General features: G+C 42.4%; 1 protein-coding gene across 19 annotated transcripts in view; it reads left to right on the forward strand.

Moving 5' to 3' along the window:
* VEPH1 (ventricular zone expressed PH domain containing 1) overlaps positions 1-20,261 on the forward strand; it is a 154,004-nt gene that overhangs the window by 59,147 nt on the left and 74,596 nt on the right. For all 19 annotated transcript variants that reach the window (XR_014547960.1, XR_014547961.1, XM_083613214.1 and 16 more), the window contains 2 exons: positions 1,807-1,973; positions 7,708-7,917. Coding sequence is in view for 17 of the 19 variants with exons in the window: in XM_083613214.1 (XP_083469340.1) it covers positions 1,807-1,973; positions 7,708-7,917 (377 nt within the window). In the remaining 2 variants the exon portion in view is untranslated. The remainder of the gene's footprint in view (positions 1-1,806; positions 1,974-7,707; positions 7,918-20,261) is intronic.

Raw genomic sequence — 20,261 nt, forward strand, 5'->3', positions numbered from 1 at the left:
GAAATTGAAGTGTCTGCCATGGGTCCCAGGCACAGAGCCTCATGGTGCAATTCTTTGCATGCTTACTCAGAAGTCCCGCTGAGTTTGGTGAGGCTTACACCCAAATAAGTGGGTATAGGATTGCAACCTCAGTGGAGCAGGGGTGTCATTCAAAACCCAAAGCAGGCTACTTGAACTGTTCCCCGTGTGTCCCAGGCCATATTCCAGAAGAAACAGCTGATGGAGAAGACATGCTATCAGCATTTGACATTAACATCTAAGCAATGCAAAACGTTGAAAAGGCACTTTAGGCATCTCTTGCAATAGCACCTTAGTTGAAAAGGTTTTCAACTAATAGCATTAGGACTGAGGCAGGCACAAACATTTCATTGAAGGAGGGATAGTCAGGATCTGATTCCATGTCAGTTCTTTAGATGTTTCCAAAAAACATTTGAAGATTTTCCATTTAAATTATGTACATTTTACATGTGTTCTTTCCCTGAAATAGAAAGTTATGTATTCTTCTCACTGCATTTCCCCCTCAAATACACATTTCTCCTTTAAAGCACACATTTGGGTGTGTTGTTTTTTTGAACCAAAACTGCTTTACAAACTTTGGAAAAGTGTTCAGTCCAACCGATAGCTTCAATACGCATGTAAGTTTGGGAGCAGTGAATTAGGTCAGTTTGTTTTAAAATGCAAACCAAATAAATTTCTCCTTCATCCATAAAGCTAACTCTGATTTGGCCCTGCCTTACAGTATAGACTTTTAGGACAGTTGTGATTTAATTGTTGGAGATGTCGAACTATACATATGGCATTCCAGATGCTGGTAATTACAGGGTGAAGGAATGTCTTAACAGCTGATGTTTCTACTAAACAGTCTGAAACTTTGCTATCATACAACTGATGAGTGACCTGGTTGTCTTCCACGTTAAGAGAGTGAGCAAATTTAAATGAAAGAAAGCATAGGAGATCGGCATACACATTTTTTTTTGCTGGAAAGTGAATCCATAGGGGCTTTCAGTATGTTTAGAAGATTTAGAGAGTGAAACCATGTAATATAGTGATAGGCAGATGTTTCCCATATGCTGTCAGCATGGAACTTCAATCACTCCAGGCCCAGCTTGTACAATGTTTCATGTTATAGATTTCTCTGTGAAGCCTGGCTTCAAATTAAATTGTGCACGCACATCTTCAAACACACTCTTCAAAACTGTGTGTGAGAATTTTTTTTTTTTTTTTGTCCTGGTTGTTCTCTTTCATTTTCCATGCTTGAGCAACTCCCTAGTCCCCAGAAATTGCATCCTAACTGGTTGTATTTCAGTTTACCTTTTTGCTAATTTTATACTTTTAAAAGCCAAATATTGTTTCCAGACCTCCTTTTAATTTGGTTTTCTAAAAAAAAAAAGAATCCAACAAATGGGGAGGGGGTAGCTAAAATGCATTGGCTTGTCTTACTTTTCATGCTTGTTTAGCAGTAACCTTTGCAGTGGTTTAGTGCTCAATTAAATATCGATACATTTTTTTGAAAATCTAAGCAGCTTGCTTTATGCACAAGGCCATGTTGCCTCGCTTAGCCGCATTCCACATTAGATAATGTTTTGATTTCTTGATGCAATATGTATTTTCCTTTTTTTGTGCCATATGTTTCGACACAAACACCAGTTTTCACAAATCTCCTCCCCAGAAATCATGGGTAATAAAATGCCAATTCCATTATTACTTTATCTCTTCACTTTGAGAGATGTTATGAAGGGAGAGACTTGCTGGCAAGAAAGACCATGCTGGCTCTCTCTTATTCTTCCATTCTCATTTTCTCGATAGGGAACGCAATGTTGCTACGCGTATTACCCTGCTTGTATGAAAAGCAATCGCAGCCAATTAACAGCCACCTGAAGGATCTGGTATCGCTGATGTCCCATTTGGAGCAGCCTGAACAGCAGCACCTTTTACGGCTTTTGCTTATAGTTGCAAAGAAAAAACAACCAGAGGTAACACTTCTTAATTCATATTTTTCCAGCTTACTTTATGTGGCTGTTCATTCAAGGGAGTTTGTAATTTAAATACCATTTTAGCACAATCAAGTTTCCCATGTTATTAGGACCTCCTCCAGAGAAGCAGGCACAAATATTCTGTTTGCCCGTCCAATGTATTTCCTTTCAAGTAGTGCCCCTTGAACCCTAAACTTTCATTTAGTTCACAAACAGTTTAGAGATTAGGCACAAAGAGGGGGAAGCAGGAAAATGCACTCTCTCTGGCGGAATTGCAGCTCACTGCACACACCGTGTGACTATGCCCTCACACTGCGAGTGCTGGAATTTGCACACTGGCGTAAACCCTCCCTCTCTCCAGGACTTCACTCCGGTGTGGTAAATACTAGGTGATGCTGCGTTTACTCAGCCTGTTCGCTGTTTGTAATTATCTGTCCAGCTGTAACACTTATTTTGCACACCTGAGACTATGCACACAAATGTAAACAGATGGCCTTAGAATGGAGTTCGTGAACTTACAGCCCTGCAGATGTTGCTGGACTACAGTTCCAGCCATCCCTGACCATTGAGCATGCTGGCTAGGGCTGATGGGAGTCGGGATCCCACAACATCTGGAGCACCATAGGTTTCCCAGTCCTGACTTAAAGGTAAAGGTAAAGGACCCCTGGTCCAGTCGTGACCAACTCTGGGGTTGTGGCGCTCATCTCGCTTTATTGACCGAGCTGGCGTACAGCTTCTGGGTCATGTGGCCAGCATGACTAAGCCGCTTCTGGTGAACCAGAGCAGCGCACGGAAACACCGTTTACCTACCCGCTGGAGTGGTACCTATTTATCTACTTGCACTTTGATGTGCTTTCGAATTGCTAGGTTGGCAGGAGCAGGGACCGAACAACGGGAGCACACCCCGTCATGGCGATTCAAACCACCGACCTTCTGATTGGCAAGTCCTAGGCTCTGTGGTTTAACCCACAGCGCCACCCGCGTCCCAGCCCTGACTTAGAAGGGTATAAATCATGGGTAGGCAAACTAAGGCCCTGGGGTCGGATCCGGCCCAATCGCCTTCTAAATCCGGCCCACGGACAGTCTGGGAATCAGTGTTTTTTTACATGAGTAGAATGTGTGCTTTTATTTAAAATGGATCTCTGGGTTATTTGTGGGGCATAGGAATTCATTCATTCCCCCCCTAAAAAAAAGTATAGTCCGGCCCCCCACAAGGTCTGAGGGACACTGGACCGGCCCCCTGCTGAAAACGTTTGCTGACCCCTGGTATAAATGGATCCTTGCCCTGGTGGGAGAGTTGGCCATAAAGCCGTTTCTCGCTTTGAAGCCGCATAAGCCCTTGAAAAATTGAAGCAGTAAAAGCTCTTTTTTGCTTTATTAATCTGAGGAAGTGTGTGTGTGTGTGTGTGTGTGTGTGTGTGTGTGTGTGTGTAGCATATTTATTTATGCAGAAGTATAACTAAATTTAGATGCATTTGCATAACCTCAAACAACCACATATATTTACATATGATTACGACAATACTCATTGCATCTTTATAATGACCATCTGCAGCATCCTGCACTGAGTCGGAGGTAGACTGTGTAATTCTACAAAAATAAAGGCTTTCCATTCATTTAGTTCTTGCAAATCAACAAACTGCAGCAAGTATGAATTTGCAGAAGAGAGTTGGGTAAAAGTTCAATAAATTCTACCAAATAAACTGTCACTGGTTTCCAAAATGTTATTGGCATGATGAGTGATGTTATCACAATCAGTGTTAATGGAGAATTGAGCCAATTAGGTCCTTCAGTGGATCAGAAGAGATTTAATGGGATGTGCGTAAAAGTATCAGAATGATCAAGATTGACTTTGTTGCCTTCCAATTTGAGGAGAAAGGGGGCATAAGGGAGTAAGCATGCCTGTCATAATCTAGCCATCTTCTGATTAAAGCTTCTTAATATTTTAAGAATTCCTTACTCATTTATTGTAGTTCAATCTGCAAAGATAAAGGTGTTTTTAAAAGGCTTCAGTAGTTTTTAGAACCAGATTACAGTGAAAATTTGCCCGAATTTGAAGAAGCAAAAAACACACACAACAGAAACATTGAATGTTTCAGATATGGTTCACAAGGATGTTTATGAGATATAGGCATTATAACAAGCTTCAAGGATACCTAGTTTGCAGAGTATAAATTTTAGCAGTCTTCGTAAAAAAAAAAAAAAAACTGCAACAGCCAGGAAATTAATATCCACCTTTCAGTATGTACAAGGGAACCTTCTCAAAATATATAGTTGCAGAGGAAGTATAACTCCTCCTGTAAAAGAGACTTTCCAGCCTGATGAGGCCCATTTTAGCCTTTGTTTGGAGCCTAGGTCATGTGACACCTTTTCAACATAATCTCCATTCTCTTGTTAATGTCTGTTTGCGACACTACAGGGACTCTTTGGGATCTGCTCTGTAAAAATGTCATCTGACGTTTAAAAAAAAAAAAACAACAAAAATCCACCACCCAGCAATTTAAAATTTGAAGCAGCTGTATGGTATAGCATATAAGGAGCTGGACTTGGACAAGGGAGGTCTAGATTCATTCAGAAGCTAATTGGAACTTTAGGCACCTTACCATATTTTAGCCTAGCCTACTTCTCAGGGCTGTTGTGAGGATGGAATCAAACTGATACCATTATCTTTCAGGATCTAGCAGCAAAGGTCTTTTAAGAAAAAAGGAAGATGTTCGGACCTTTGATTTTGCAGAACTCTTACATAAAAAATCTTCCATTCTTGGGCAAGGTGATTGAGCGAGTGGTTGCTGAACAACTCCAGGCACGCCTGGAAGAAGCGGACCATTTGGATCCCTTCCAGTCGGGATTCAGGCCTCATCATGGGACTGAAACTGCCTTGGTCGCACTGGTTGATGATCTCCGGCGGGCTAGGGACAAAGGCGAGAGCTGTTTCCTAGTTCTGCTGGATCTCTCAGCGGCATTTGATACCATCGACCATAACATCCTTCTGGACCGTCTTGAGGGGCTGGGAGCTGGGGGCACTGTCATACAGTGGTTCCGCTCCTTTCTCCTGGGCCGTGTTCAGAAAGTGGTGGTGGGGGATGAGTGTTCAGACCCCTGGGCTCTTACATGTGGGGTGCCTCAGGGATCTGTCCTCTCCCCCATGCTTTTCAACATCTATATGCAGCCGCTGGGAGAGATCATCAGGGGGTTTGGGCTGGGTGTTCATCAGTATGCGGATGATACCCAGCTCTACCTCTCTTTCAAATCAGAACCAGTGAAGGCGGTGAAGGTCCTGTGTGAGTGCCTGGAGGCGGTTGGAGGTTGGATGGCAGCTAACAGATTGAGGTTGAATCCTGACAAGACAGAAGTACTGTTCTTGGGGGACAGGAGGCGGGCAGGTGTGGAGGATTCCCTGGTCCTGAATGGGGTAACTGTGCCCCTGAAGGACCAGGTGCGCAGCCTGGGAGTCATTTTGGACTCGCAGCTGTCCATGGAGGCACAGGTTAAATCTGTGTCCAGGGCAGCTGTTTACCAGCTCCATCTGGTACGCAGGCTGAGACCCTATCTGCCTGCGGACTGTCTTGCCAGAGTGGTGCATGCTCTGGTTATCTCCCGCTTGGACTACTGCAATGCGCTCTACGTGGGGCTACCTTTGAAGGTGACCCGGAAACTACAACTAATCCAGAACGCGGCAGCTAGACTGGTGACTGGGAGCGGCCGCCGAGACCACATAACACCGGTCTTAAAAGACCTACATTGGCTCCCAGTACGTTTCCGAGCACAATTCAAAGTGTTGGTGCTGACCTTTAAAGCCCTAAATGGCCTCGGCCCAGTATACCTAAAGGAGCGTCTCCACCCCCATCGTTCTGCCCGGACACTGAGATCCAGCGCCGAGGGCCTTCTGGCGGTTCCCTCACTGCGAGAAGCCAAGTTACAGGGAACCAGGCAGAGGGTCTTCTCGGTAGTGGCGCCCTCCCTGTGGAACGCCCTCCCACCAGGTGTCAAAGAGAACAACAACTATCAGACTTTTAGAAGACATCTGAAGGCAGCCCTATTTAGGGAAGCTTTTAATGTTTGATGCATTAGAGGATTTTAATATTTTTTTGGAAGCCGCCCAGAGTGGCTGGGGAAGCCCAGCCAGATGGGCGGGGTACAAATAATAAATTATTATTATTATTATTATTATTATTATGTTAATACATTGCAAGAATTGTGGGATGTGAAACACAAGAGCAGTCAAGTACAACATTCCTAGAGTGAACATGTTTACAAATGGGGAGGAATGTTTGTCCAGCCAGCAGGTAAACTTCCTGTTTCCTTCTGGGCTGGGACAGACTTCCTCTGCATGAGACTAGAGGTAGGCGTGGCCTCACCTGTGCAGGTAACGACAAAAGCACAGGGCAGGGCAGCCATCTCTCTCTCTTTGACTACATGCATCGAAGAAGCAACATCTGGTTAGCCAAAGATGCTCTCTTGGCTTCCCAAGAGAGGACAGAGGGACTGTCTCCTTATGAGATAGTTTCCAGGTATATGTTACCTTTCTAAGCTAAGTCTGCCTTCTGGCATCTGATTGTGAACTGAATCTGAGTAAACTCTTTTTATACTTTTATAGAAGACTGTGTCGTGTCTTATCTTTTATGAGGGAATAAGGGGAAAATACCAGAACAGTTATTATAGAGGCTTTAGCGAGCCTGAGCAAACGCATCCGCTGTGAATTTAAAAAGGGGGATGTTACTCTGCTAAATTGTGAACTTGTTAACACAAGTTGGAAAGGCTATAATCAAACAATATATCCTCTCCTGCATCCCTGAACATTCCCACAAGAATAGTTACATCAAGGCATTCCAATTTTCCATACTTTAATTACATTTCTTGGGCCATCAGATGAACAGTGCTGCCCTTTTATTTCAAATATAGCCTGGTTTGCACTATCATTCTTGGCTTCAAATAATACGGTTTATTAAGACAGGAGCAAGTATCCGGCCTGGGCACTCTCCTCCTCCCTCCACCATACTTCTTTTCCTGATTGGTTAATGAGCAGTCCAGAGCAATACATAACAGAGACCTCTATCTTATTCCAAGCCAGGTTCTTTGTGTTGATCCCAGAGTGCAACAGGAGGAAGGGAGAAGGCAGGGACGCTTGATTGGTGCTGACGCTTGTTCCCAGCTTCATATGCCATGATTTATGAAGCCTCAAATGATTGTCCAAGCCAGGCCAATGTGTCCTGTTTTGATAGTTGTTACAGTGGTATGATGCTTATTTCTCATATTGCCAAGGTTCTTAGTCCTTGCCATTGTGAATCTGTGTCCTTTCATTGCGGCATATGGACTGACACTGATTTAAGCCAGCACAGAGTCTGGCTCCTTAATTTCATTCTTTGCTCTAGGCATCAGACCTAGGTTTTTAAGGATTCCTTGGGGACCATGGGATTTTCTGTTATTCCTTCATTTACTGTGTCATCGGATAAATCCAACTTCTTTTAAATCAATAAAACTTCATACTAGTCTAAGGGGAGAAACTTGAGAATTTTCTATGTTTTTCTTCTTCTTTTAAACACACCAAAGGATTTCCTTAATTATGAAATGCTACATCTATGAATGTATAACCTCAGGCAGCAGCCTACTCCATATGCCTTGTGCTGAGCTGAACTTGCAATGACTTCTTGGATAATTCTCTGTAAAGAGAATAATATGCAGAACGTTTTTGCAAAATTAACATTTCTATTTCCTTCTGCCTCTTTCTTTTTAGCTGCTCAAAGAATGTATCCCTACTCTCACTAGTCACCTAAGAGATCCCCATCACAATGACCTCATCCTAAATATACTGATAGAAATATCGGACTATGAACCAGAAGTATTGACCAATTTGCTTCCAATACTGAAGGAGATTGGGGAGAGTTTCCCAAGTCTGATTGGACAAACTGCAAAGATCTATGGAGCAGTTGGACATGTTGATGAGGTATGGAAACTGTTATGTGCCAGGAATAAATTTTCATAAACTTATTACCTATAGTGTTACTGGCCAGCAGTCAGAACTTAAGGGTAAATCTGTCACCAGCTACCAGGAGAATATGGGAACTGAGAGCAAAGGCAAACTGAGTGGTGTCTACTTTGAACATATCTTAAGGAATAGTCCTCTGGCCTTCATAATGATGGGCTGGGGGATAGTTTGATGCGATCTACTTAATAAAGCCTCTCTGGAGGAACACAGTGGACCAAAAACCCCAGTGGGATACATTTTCATGAGTTTCTCCTGAGACAGAATTCTGGGGTCATGGGCTGTTTTTGTTCAGTAACTATTTTGGGGTGGAATTCAGGTTGTACAGTGAAAGTTGATTGGAAGCCATAGCTGTCAACTTTCAGATTTGAAAATTAGGGATCAGCAGCCTCGAAAATAAGGGATCAGCAGCCTCACCTGTCCCGGGGACAGTCTACGCAATATCTAACAATCCGGGATAGCAGCGGGAAATGGCGCTGGAATAAGGGAATTTCACGCAAAAAAAGGGAAGGTTGACAGCTATGCTGGAGGCGTGGCTCTCTCCACTGCCTGAAAAAGAGCTACTTCTCAGCAACATTGGAGGCTCCCTGTATTCTTCTGCCCCCCCCTTCCAATGGCAGTCCCCTGACAGTATGTTTCCATTCCACATCAGTATATGAGAAGTTCACTGTTGTTGCGGATAAGAAATCATATTATGGGAGTTCCCCCCCCCCTTACAGTCTGTATCAGTGCAGATTACATTAGTTTACCTTCTGCCCTCTGACAGCAAAATGCTGTGTTGCACATTCATGTGTTGTTCTCTTGAGCATTCCAATCAAGGCACTTCAGGAAGCAGTTCTGACCCAGGGCCGACCTGCACCAAGGGAAGTGTAGAATGCTTATTGCCATACCGTGCTTTTCCTTGCACGGGTCATGTCTGAGCCACAAACAATGTTTTATGTAACACACTCAGGGGATCTATATGGTGAATGTGTGCATCTATCCTCTAACCACAAGTCGCATCTGACTGTATAAAAATACCTTCCGTTCCTACAATTTAGCTGTTAGACCATTTAATCTGCTCCAGCACTACTCTGTCTTCCACTTAAGACAGCTGACTGTTGCAAGCATCCCTCTCTGGATATTCAAAATAAAATCCCTCTGTTGATACTGTATAGTGTTTGATAGCTGATGGCACTTTTCCAGTGGACTTGTGTGACAGATAACAACTCTAGGCCCACTTGTATTTTTGGGTTATATCCTGCCTATCTGTGTAGGGACTATAGGAAACAATTGTGCAGGTGCAAACGCAAGTTGGGTCTCGCAAAAGACATCTACAGTGGTACCTTGGGTTAAGTACTTAATTCGTTCCGGAGGTCCGTTCTTAACCTGAAACTGTTCTTAACCTGAAGCACCACTTTAGCTAATGGGGCCTCCTGCTGCCGCCTCGCTGCCGGAGCACAATTTCTGTTCTCATCCTGAAGCAAAGTTCTTAACCCAAGGTACTATTTCTGGGTTAGCAGAGTCTGTAACCTGAAGCGTATGTAACCTGAAGCGTATGTAACCCGGGGTACCACTGTACAAGGGTCTTGGCTCAGGTTCTGCAGGCTTCTGACCAGGCTCAGCATCAGCCAGAAACATGGCCCAACCTCTCACCCAGTGGTAGTTCAGCCCCAGACTCAGAAGAATCCACAAAGGTGTATTTCTGGTATATCAATTAATATAAAAGGCTGCTGAATATCAATATCATTGGCCTTGGGGGGGGATATTTCCAGTACAAGTAACTGCTGTTTAAATGCTTAAGGAACTAGTACTATTCACATACAGCAAAATAAGACATGTGGGTAGTTTAGCCAGGAAAAGTACAAATGTGCTATAGTATATTAATTTCTGAATAAACTGTTATCAATGCATTGTATGTTAGAAGTACACTCTAAGCCTGAGCCCTTGAGAAGGGAAAGAATGAACTGCATGTTAAATACTTTGTAGTATTTATACCACAAATCTTCATTGTACTTGAGAAGGAAGAACTGTCCTTTGGTGAGTTGTGCAGGGTCTTGTGGGTAAGTGGAAGTTTTAAACAAATAATATTCTGGTATTGTTGTTGTTGTTTAGTCGTTTAGTCATGTCCAACTCTTCGTGACCCCATGGACCAGAGCACGCCAGGCACTTCTGTCTTCCACTGCCTCCCGCAGTTTGGTCAAACTCATGCTGGTAGCTTCGAGAACACTGTCCAACCATCTCATCCTCTGTCGTCCCCTTCTCCTTGTGCCCTCCATCTTTCCCAACATCAGGGTCTTTTCCAGGGAGTCTTCTCTTCTTATGAGGTAACCAAAGTATTGGAGCCTCAGCTTCAGGATCTGTCCTTCCAGCGAGCACTCGGGGCTGATTTCCTTCAGAATGGATAGGTTTGTTCTTCTTGCAGTCCATGGGACTCTCAAGAGTCTCCTCCAGCACCATAATTCAAAAGCATCAAGTCTTCTGTGATCAGCCTTCTTTATGGTCCAGCTCTCACTTCCATACATCACTACTGGGAAAACCATAGCTTTTACTGGTAATTCTGGTATTAACTTTCTGAAATTATGAAAGCTTTCTCATGACATGTGGTCTTCTTTGCTCTGAAGATTATACACCATGCTTTTAATGAGATTTTTTTTTAATGATTCCTGTGGCTAGATATATTACAGTGCAGTCCTAACAATGTCCACTCAGGAGTAAGTCCAGCCGAATTCAGTGGGTCGTACTCCCAGGTAAGTGTGGCTCCGATTGCAGCCTTAGCGCACAGTGTGCCTCACAGCAGTTAAAGAGTCTGTTGAGCTGAAAGCTGCATACTGTGGCATTACAATAGCCTTGGATAAACGACTGATTTGTAGCTCTGTGACTACGCTTGATTATAGCCAGAAAATGACTGGAATGTAGTAAAGATAAACATTTTAAGAAACATAAAAACAGTGCCTACATTACAGGAACCAGAATAGTTTATTCTGTGTTCTGAACTTTCCAGATCTTCTTAGCATTAGTTTCACTGATTTCTTACCTATCCACCCAGCCCCAAATCACTAGAAATGATGGCAACTGACACAAGAAACTGGCTTTGTCTGTAACATCATGAAACAAACCTTTCCCCAATTTTTGCTGATGTCCCTTGCCAGCTACCATAAATTAATAGGTTTGAGCTCTCCCCCCACCCCCGCAACACAACAGTTTTTCTTGTTTTATGGATGAAACTAAAGGCAGTGTTTTCTTTTAGCTCTGAGATTGTACTTACACCCGAAACCACTGGAATAAACAATCTTCCCATGAGATCTGTATGCCTGGTGCGTACATCTGTGTGTACCAGAACCCAATGAGTGAGTTTTGAGAACCACAGGACATATTAAGTATTTTGGTAGGAAGCTATACAGTACACTCAAATTTCTAGAAATATCTGAAAATCCAATCATTTCCTCTAGTAGTAAAGCGGGTGTGGCCCTGTTCCAGGCAGGAAAAAGAGTTGTAAATTAAACAATAGGCCTGCACATGTCTACTGCCCTTTAAGTTGCACAAAATGTAGAAAGAAGTTGCACATCATATGAGGGAGGGAAGGAAGGAAAATTGAGGGGTGGAAACTAACTTGCTTGAGCCCCTAATAGTGATGAATATCTTTCAACACACACACACACACACTTCAGGGTGCTATAAGCATTTAAGTGCTCTGGCCCCTTTGATGCTCAAAAAGTCATTGGAGGGGAGATTAATTAGTTGTAGAGGGAAAGAATGTCTTCCCATCCTAATTACCATAATAGTTCTAAAAGACTGCTTAAATTCTAATACAGTGGTACCTCGTGTTACGGACAGGATCCGTTCTGGAGGCCCGTCCATAATGTGAACTGCCCACAACTCGAAGCGCTGCATCTGTGCAGGCGCACAATGTGATTTAGCGCTTCTGGGCATGCGTGAGTGGCAAAACCCAGAAGTAACCCATTCCAGTACTTTCAGGTTGTCATGGGACGTAACACGAAAAGACACAACATGAAGTGGATGCAACACGAGGTATGACTGTATGAGCAGAGCCCCAAACAGCTGCCACGGAGGGAATGAAATGGGCCTGGGAGATGTCCAACATCAGGCATAGCCATCTATTGTGCTAGGCTGTTGAATACCAGCTTTCCCTGAACCTCAACAGTGAGACTACAGATTTCCCAGTTGGTTACCCGCTACCTCCCATGATGATTACCTGGGCCCATAACTAATGTAGGTAAGGCAAACCACAGTCTACGGAAGACTGCATGTTGCAAGGTTCAGGGCAGATTTTTTAAGAAAAATCTTTGTGCAGCACATAGCTATGGAACTCGCTTCCCACAGGAGGCAGAGATGGCTGCCAACTTTGATGACTTTAAAAGAGGATTAGACAAATTCCTGGAGGAGAAAGCTATCAGCAGCTACAAGCCATGATGTGTGCAGTTTTCCAGAAAAAGAGGTGCCGGAACTCACCATGAATGCTTTTCTTGTTCTCTTACAATGGCAATGGCTGAGAGGTGCTGGAACTGAGTTCTGGGTGAAAAAAAGCCCTGGCAATAATAATAATATAGCATGAAACAAACGTGCAGCTTCATGAAAAATTTGTAAGGTTTATTATTTTTTATGAAGCACCTCAAACTTCAAGAGGCACTGCTTTTAAGAATGGTAGTGGAGAGCCCAGAATTTATTTTTAAAATAATTCCTATGAAATTAACTGCAAAAGGATTGTGACTAGAATTCCCTACTTCTTTCTCCACTGACTCTTCTCTTCGTATTTTATGATCTGATACCTTTGAAACATGACCTTTTATTATTATTATTGCGATTTTGACCTAGAAGTATTGTGGGACAATATTGTTTCTCTTTTTACCTATCTTGCTTCACCCCATAATATTTCCTGGGTATCCTGTAGAATGGACTGTGATACTTTGTTCTGCAGATTGTCATGGGGTGGCTTGCTGACAGCACCTTCAAGTAATAAATCTTACTTTATGAGAATGTAGCCATTGGCAAGACTAGAAGACAGATTGTAAGCTCCCTGATAAATGACCTGCCTTCAGACTTGAAAGCCCACTTCTGATGGCTGAACCAAGGGAGACCCTCGAGTAATTCAGTGTCCCTTTATCAAGTTATTGCGCGTTGTATTAAGCATTGTCTCTGGTACGGCAAGAGATAACCAGTGTAATAGGAGCACATAAAAAATAAGAAACTTAATGAAGAAAATGTGTCCTTGTGACACAGCTTTTGATGGAGGCGTCTTTCTATGAGTTTGCCATTTAAACTGTGATGCCACGATCCAACACGGAGTTAAGTGTGCCTAGGGACACAGAAATCAATGGGCTTAAGCATCCTTAGCTCCATGTTTGATTGTGCCTGGAGACTTTCACAATTCACTTTCCTGAAAGGGCTGGAATGTGATTCCATTTTCCTAGTTTTGTCTCTACTCCAGTTTAATTGGGGGAATGCTAGGAATGTGGTTTTTTCTGTATCGCTGAAAACCTACAGGGCCCCTGGTATTATAACAATGGCCATTTCTCATCTAATCTTGTTTAAAGAAAAAGAAAATTTATCCTATAATGTGTTGGGGTGTGTGTGTGTGGCTGATTTCCTTCCCTTCCCTCCCCCAGCACATGAACTGTTTTAGAAGCTCCATGTCTTCAGTATTTCTAAAAATGTTGCTTGGAACCAATTGCAGGTTTCCAAGTGAAACTGAAGTCCTATTTTAGTGTGCCAATTGAGTGTTAACTTTATATCTGCTTTCCTGTTTCCTTGAATATCCTGTGTGGTCTTCTCTTAAAGCTTTTACTTGAGATAGCTATGTATCCTGTTTACATATCCCATTTAAATTTCCTTTATAAACTACTGTAATTTATCATTTGTTTTTAACTTTTGCCCTGGCTAATTAATATTCTAATTAGTATTCTTAAGGAGAGGGTATCAGTACAGCCCATCGCAGTTTTCTCAGTAAAGAGGATATAGATTCCCCTGGCATGATATGAGACAAAAAGGGTGAGTTTGGAAGTCTATTACACTTTGTCTCAGACATCTTGGGAGGATATATAGGGCTAGTGACTCTCTCTCTCTCTTTTTGTACACTTCAAAGGCTGTGTGGAATGTAGTCAGAAACAGCTTGGATGACCTGGGCACTAGGCATACACAGCCTCACAACTTTAAGTATTTGCTCTGGTGACTGTGCTTGCTTTGTCTGCAGCACATTGCTTCCCAAATTCATTTTCACTGTTTTTGAACTACTTAACAGAAGTTGTTGTTGTCTGCATACCTTAAACTCCTGAAAAACTGGAAATGTGATAGCTATCAATATATGTTTACATGTTTTTTTCTATGTTACGACATTAGTTGCCTTTTTCTTGTTCTACAAAGAATGTACAGTGGTACCTTGGTTCTCAAACTTAATCTGTTTTAGAAGTCCGTTCCAAAGCCAAAGCGTTCCAAAACCAAGGCGTGCTTTCCCATAGAAAGTAATGCAAAACGGATTAATCTGTTCCAGGTTTTTAAAAACAACCCCTAAAACAGCAATTTAACACGAATTTTACTATCTAACGAGACCATTGATCCATAAAATGAAAGCAATAATCAACGTACTGTACTATAAAATAAATAAGACAGTATTGTAGATGATAAAAATGAAAATTTATTTTTTTCCTTCCCTGCACTGATGATAGTCATTGTTTGGATGGGGGGCTTTTATCCACTTCCGCGGTCATACAATCAATCAATGAGTAGCAGAACTGGGTTAAACACAGTCACAAACATTAACCAAAAAAGCCTCAAAAACAAAAACACAAAATAAATAGCAAAAATAAAAGCACCAAACTTAATCAGTTCCAGAAGTCTGTTTGACTTCCAAAATGTTCGAAAACCAAGGCGCAGCTTCTGATTGGTGAAGAACCCGGAAACAATAGCCGACAGCAGCATCAGACGTTTGGCTTCCAAATATCATTCAGTAACCGGAATACTTACTTCCGGGTTTTCAGAGTTTGAGAACCAAAGCGTTTGAGAACCAAGCTATATATCTACCCTCTAGAGCCGGAATAGAGAATCTATGGCTCTCCATATGTTGTTGGACTACAACTTGTACCTGTTTGTAGAATGAAGGTTTGGTGGTGCCATTGCAACGCTTAGTTCACTAACGGATTGAAAGTCTGTATGGGTTTGAGCTTAGAAAAAAAATTCTTAAAAAGAACTAGTTAAAGGATTCATCCACACGTGCATTTTGCACCATGCTTTTTAGGCACAGGTCTGTACTTTCCCGGTCCATGCCCAAGCATGGTTCCCTCTGCCCCTGTTGTTTCCCTAGGAAAACCTGCTCTTTTATTCTGAGTTGAAACTAATGACAATTCTGGTTTTCAGTTCAAGCTCATCATTGGGGGGGGGGGGGACGGACCCTTCAGATTTCAGAAAGTTGCAAGCTGCTGTGCTGAAGTCTAGGGTCCTAAATGAAATCAGAGGCCACATCCATAATTGTATTTCTACAACTGAAAAGACTTACCCTGTTTAATTTGTGTCGTCAGCCACGGAGCTGTTCACACACAAGGCATCTTTTACTTGTTCCTGTACCAATACTTTCCACTGCAAGCTGCTCCAGTCAGAAGAGAGTGAATTTCTTTAGCAGGGAAGATACAGGAAATGCCTCACATTCCTTCCTTCTGATTGCTTTGCAACAGTGATTAAGTGACTATGTGACATTAGCACCAGCAGTGCCTCAATATATGCTAATAAGCCTTGGATTGTTACCTCCAGCTTTATCATTTTTTATATAACTTTTTGGTTATAACTGCTTTATAACTTTCTGGGTGAAAGCTAATGGGAGAAGGATGGTGGGTAGGGAATGTACAGGAAGATGAACTATTATTTTTCTGACCCTCCCCCCCCCCAATTTACCTTTATTTCACCCAGAAATTAGGGAAACTATTTTCAGGTGTAGTTTAGAGATTTTTGAACTTCATTCAGTTTCACTCAGCTGAGCTGCTTTTCTCCCAGACACCAGTTTAAGCTACACATGTCACTTCCAAAAGCCCCATTGTGATAGATACTTAAAACATATACCCAGGGTCTCACCAGTCATACACTCCAGCATAAAATGACCTGGTGGTGATGTGAAATGTCTCTCATTATTTGTAATGGAGTCTTGCACTGTCACCACAAACAGTAGCTTGGATCCAGAGAAGTACAAGCACAGCACCACTTGCTCAATATGGTCCCATCCATACCTATAGCTCTTTGTGCTCCCTGAGAAACTATTCCTGGACTTGGGGTACTCTCTGGAACAGCATGGAATGTGGTGCTGAGTTGCAGTTGAAGCAGATAATTGGAGCCACCTTGGTTAATAATTCTCTTAATTCATGCCAAGGACACTCTGGGTTGAAACCAATCTATTGAGAGAGCGGCTCTTCATAAGACAGTATTAATATGCTGCCCTTGAAAATCAAAACAATATTTATGAGCCATCTAATAAAATTATTCCTTGGCTAACAATATACACTACACTCTTCTTTATTCCGCAATGACTTCTGTTCATTGCAGGACGTAGATGCAATAAGATGTAGGGTAGTTTTTTTTTAATGCATTTGTTCCCACCTCTGATGAATAGTTAGCGGTTTTGTCTCATTGCTCATAGTAAGTTCTGTGTACAGAGTACAGAATCTATGTCCCAAGACATTGAGCTGCTTACGTCATGCAGGATACTATTTCTAATCCAGTAAATACAGTACTTTGTTTGGTTACTGTCCCATCATGATTATTTCCCAGTCTTGAGTCCTAGCCAAGGACTGAGTCTGGCTCCCTCTAGATCTTAGGCAGGCCCTTTAATTGGGTACGTCTGACAGTCAATGGGCTGATTGTCAGCATCCCTGGGCCATTCCCCTCTGTTTGCTTCCCTCCTGAGTAAGGAGAGAGAGTTGGGAGAGTTTGGAACAAAATCTTCAACACCTTAATAGGTTGTTTGTTGTTTTCTCTGGTGCTGCAGCCTCTTCTGATTGTAGGAAAGTGCTCATAAGTGGAGGTAAAGGCAGAGAACCTGCATCCTCCCTTGGGAGATAAGGTAGGAGGACAGGACACTGGAATACCGAACTGAAAAATGTACCCTGGAATAGGAAAACACACCATGTGGTTCAGTCCCACTCTACTTCCAACAGCGTACATGCACAGTCATTATATCCACAAAGCCGGTTAACATGGAGAAGTTGTGGGCAGGAACAGTGAGTGCATTTCAGCTTGCTCTCCTTGAGTTGATGCTGCGTGCAATTTGAATGGCTGGAAAAGACTCATGCATCCTATAAGGCGATCTGAAATGTAAGCTGCAGATGTCATTCAGTGGAAAGACTCCCATTTTATCCCTTCGGAGTTGCTGAGCTCTACATTGCCTGTGCCTAGACCTTATACCTGCGGTGGGCAAAATGATATTTCCTCCTAATGTATCTGCTTAAATGTTTAGTCGCTGACATTACATTCTGTTACCATGCTGAATTCTCTTAAGTAGTTTTGACATGCAGACTTAGTGAGGTGTTTGGTTACAGCCTGGCTGTGGCATTAGGAGTAACGCTTACTTGAAGGGATGGCACAGATGGGGCATTTTCATCACTAGGTCCAGTTTCAGTGACATCCGGAAGACCTTTCACGAGATATTTAAAAATATTTATGGAACTGACAAGGGAAAAAACAGCAATGGGGAGCTTGCCAGCACAAGTTCAGTATCTATCATCCTCACACTTTGAAAAATAAAAAAGGTGTAATCACTTTATAACTGGATCCTAATGACTAACTGGTTAATATTTGAGTTATGAATGCTTAACTGTGTCAAAGATAGTTGATCCTTGCCTTGGTCTTGCACCTTTATTTGTTGAAATTTGCTGATTTTGAAGTTTTGAATTGTCTGGGCCAGTAGTTAACTATTCTGATTGGGCTGCTTTTAAACTATAAGGAGAGTGCTTCTTTCAGCTTTGACTCATTACTATGTAATCTGAAATTTGCATGTGATTTATTGAGTATTGACATTCCATCACTTCCAAAGCCTTATCCAAAAATTCTAGTGGTCATGGTCAAATCCATACATCTTTCATGTTGTGCTTACATGAATTAGTGAGGTCTGCATTCCTTTTAAATTATAACTGTTTTATGAAAAACCACCTTCATTCTTGAAAGCAAAAATTGGATTCATCAGAAACAAATCATGTCTACTCTCGCAATACTTTAACTCTTTCATGCCTCTTCATCTACATAAATTGCATTCTCAGAATTAATGTCACATTTGGTTTGTTCTTAAGAGGTTCCCTCATACAGTTGACAGAGACTGGAGGCACAACTTATGACCCATCTTTGCAAAGGACTTACCTCTCAAAGTGAATCCTACTCTGGTTTGGGGGAGCTAAATATGGGAAAGGGGGTGGCCCTCATTCTTAGCACATCTCCCAAAGATACAAGACAAATGAGTCGGGCTCTACTGCAAGAAGCCTTACCTGGGAAACGGTAAGCTCAAGGGGAAGAGGCTGGTCATATATCAGTTTTTGCAACCTCCAAACAACTCTGATGTAGTGGCTGACCGATGCACAGCAGGGGGAGGATGCTAAAGCACAATTTGTTGTTTCTTGTTTACAATTGCAAAACGATATAATGCATACTGCAGTGTGACTGCGAGTGGCACATGTAAGTGCATCTGGCCCCTTTACTTAAAGCAAATAATTTACATTGGACAAAACTGGAATGGGAACATATGCTTTAAGCAATAAATCCACTGCTCAGGATTAGGAAACAACTGCAGAATGAAATTCTTCTACCAGTTTTCACACATGGCTCAGGGAAATGTATTGATCTTAAAAATGATATACAATTTGTTCCTCTCTTTATCCTCTGCTGTTTCAAGTCTTGGATTTCATAGGCAATTGTTCCTCCCAGATTTAAAAAAAGATGGTGCTGGTATTTCTTTTTTCCCTACCCTTTAAATTTTTATATAGCTTTTAATGACTTAAGATTAGATAGAGATATTTTAAAATGAAATAAATCCAAACCACTTTTTATCGTTTCAAAAATCCACTAAATTTGTGGTCTTTTGTTGTTGTTTATTATTCATTTGAAAATGGACTGGAGATGAATTAAACAGAAACACAGCTGGCACTATAAAAGCTGAAGTTGTTCTGCAAAACAAATAATTAGAATACCCATTAAAAATAATAAGCATGATTATTTAGTTATAAGCATTGCATGAGAACAAAAGGGCAAAAGACGTCACTTTTTTATTGCAGTGTCCAGTTGAGAAATACAAGTAATAAAATAGTTTCTACCCACATAGACACCCCACTGACCTTTTCCTTATCTTTGCATTCAGTCCAGTGATTCATCTTGCTTGGAGAGTCTGTGTCTGAAATCCTTCCCCCAAATTGTCTGCGTTTTTTCTTAAAATTACTATGATTTTGTTCATACATCACCCTGCCTGTTACAAGTAATGATTTAAGGCAGGTTTAAGGCAAGTAGCAGTAGTTTGCTGCTGCTTCCTTGTTTATAGGAAGAAGATAAGTGTAACATGATAATGATGGTGATTTCAAAGTGTCCCCACTGCATTCAGACCAAAAACATTGATTCTTCCCCATGGTTGAGCTCTGCTGAAAAAAGCACACACACACCCAATTCTGTGCAGAAGATGACTGTGCACAGTACTGATTGGCTAGTCCCTGGGAAGTCACTGAGAACCTCTCCCCAATTAAGTGCTCACCTGGGGCTCTGGGTGGGTGGCATTTGCTGCATGGCGTGGCTGCACTGGGTCCATGGAGGCCGCCATCCTCCGGCATTGCCAGAGGAGGGAATGGACACCTGGCACCACCTACCTCCGGTCGCAATGGCCTTTCAGGTATGGACGGGCAGTGCCCACAAGGCCAATCAGGGACAAGGGCTCGGGGGCTGCTGGATTTCTTCTGATTTCTTCTTGCAGAAGAGTACGGCCTTGAGGTAAGGCCTTTTTGCCTGTCTGTTAAAGTAACGGTAAAGAGACCCCTGACCATTAGGTCTAAGTCATGGCCGACTCTGGGGTTGCGGCGCTCATCTCGCTTTACTGGCCGAGGGAGCCGGCGTACAGCTTCCAGGTCATGTGGCCAGCATGACTAAGCCGCTTCTGTTGAACCAGAGCAGCGCACGGAAACGCCGTTTACTTTCCCGCTGGAGCGGTACCTATTTATCTACTTGCACTTTGACATGCTTTCGAACTGCTAAGTTGGCAGGAGCAGGGACCGAGCAACAGGAGCTCACCCCATCACGGGGATTCGAACCGCTGACCTTCTGATCGGCAAATCCTAGGCTCTGTGGTTTAACCTACAGCG

Source organism: Podarcis filfolensis (genome assembly GCF_964270895.1).
Source record: "Podarcis filfolensis genome assembly, chromosome: 5".
In the NCBI taxonomy this organism is placed as follows: Eukaryota; Metazoa; Chordata; class Lepidosauria; order Squamata; family Lacertidae; genus Podarcis; species Podarcis filfolensis.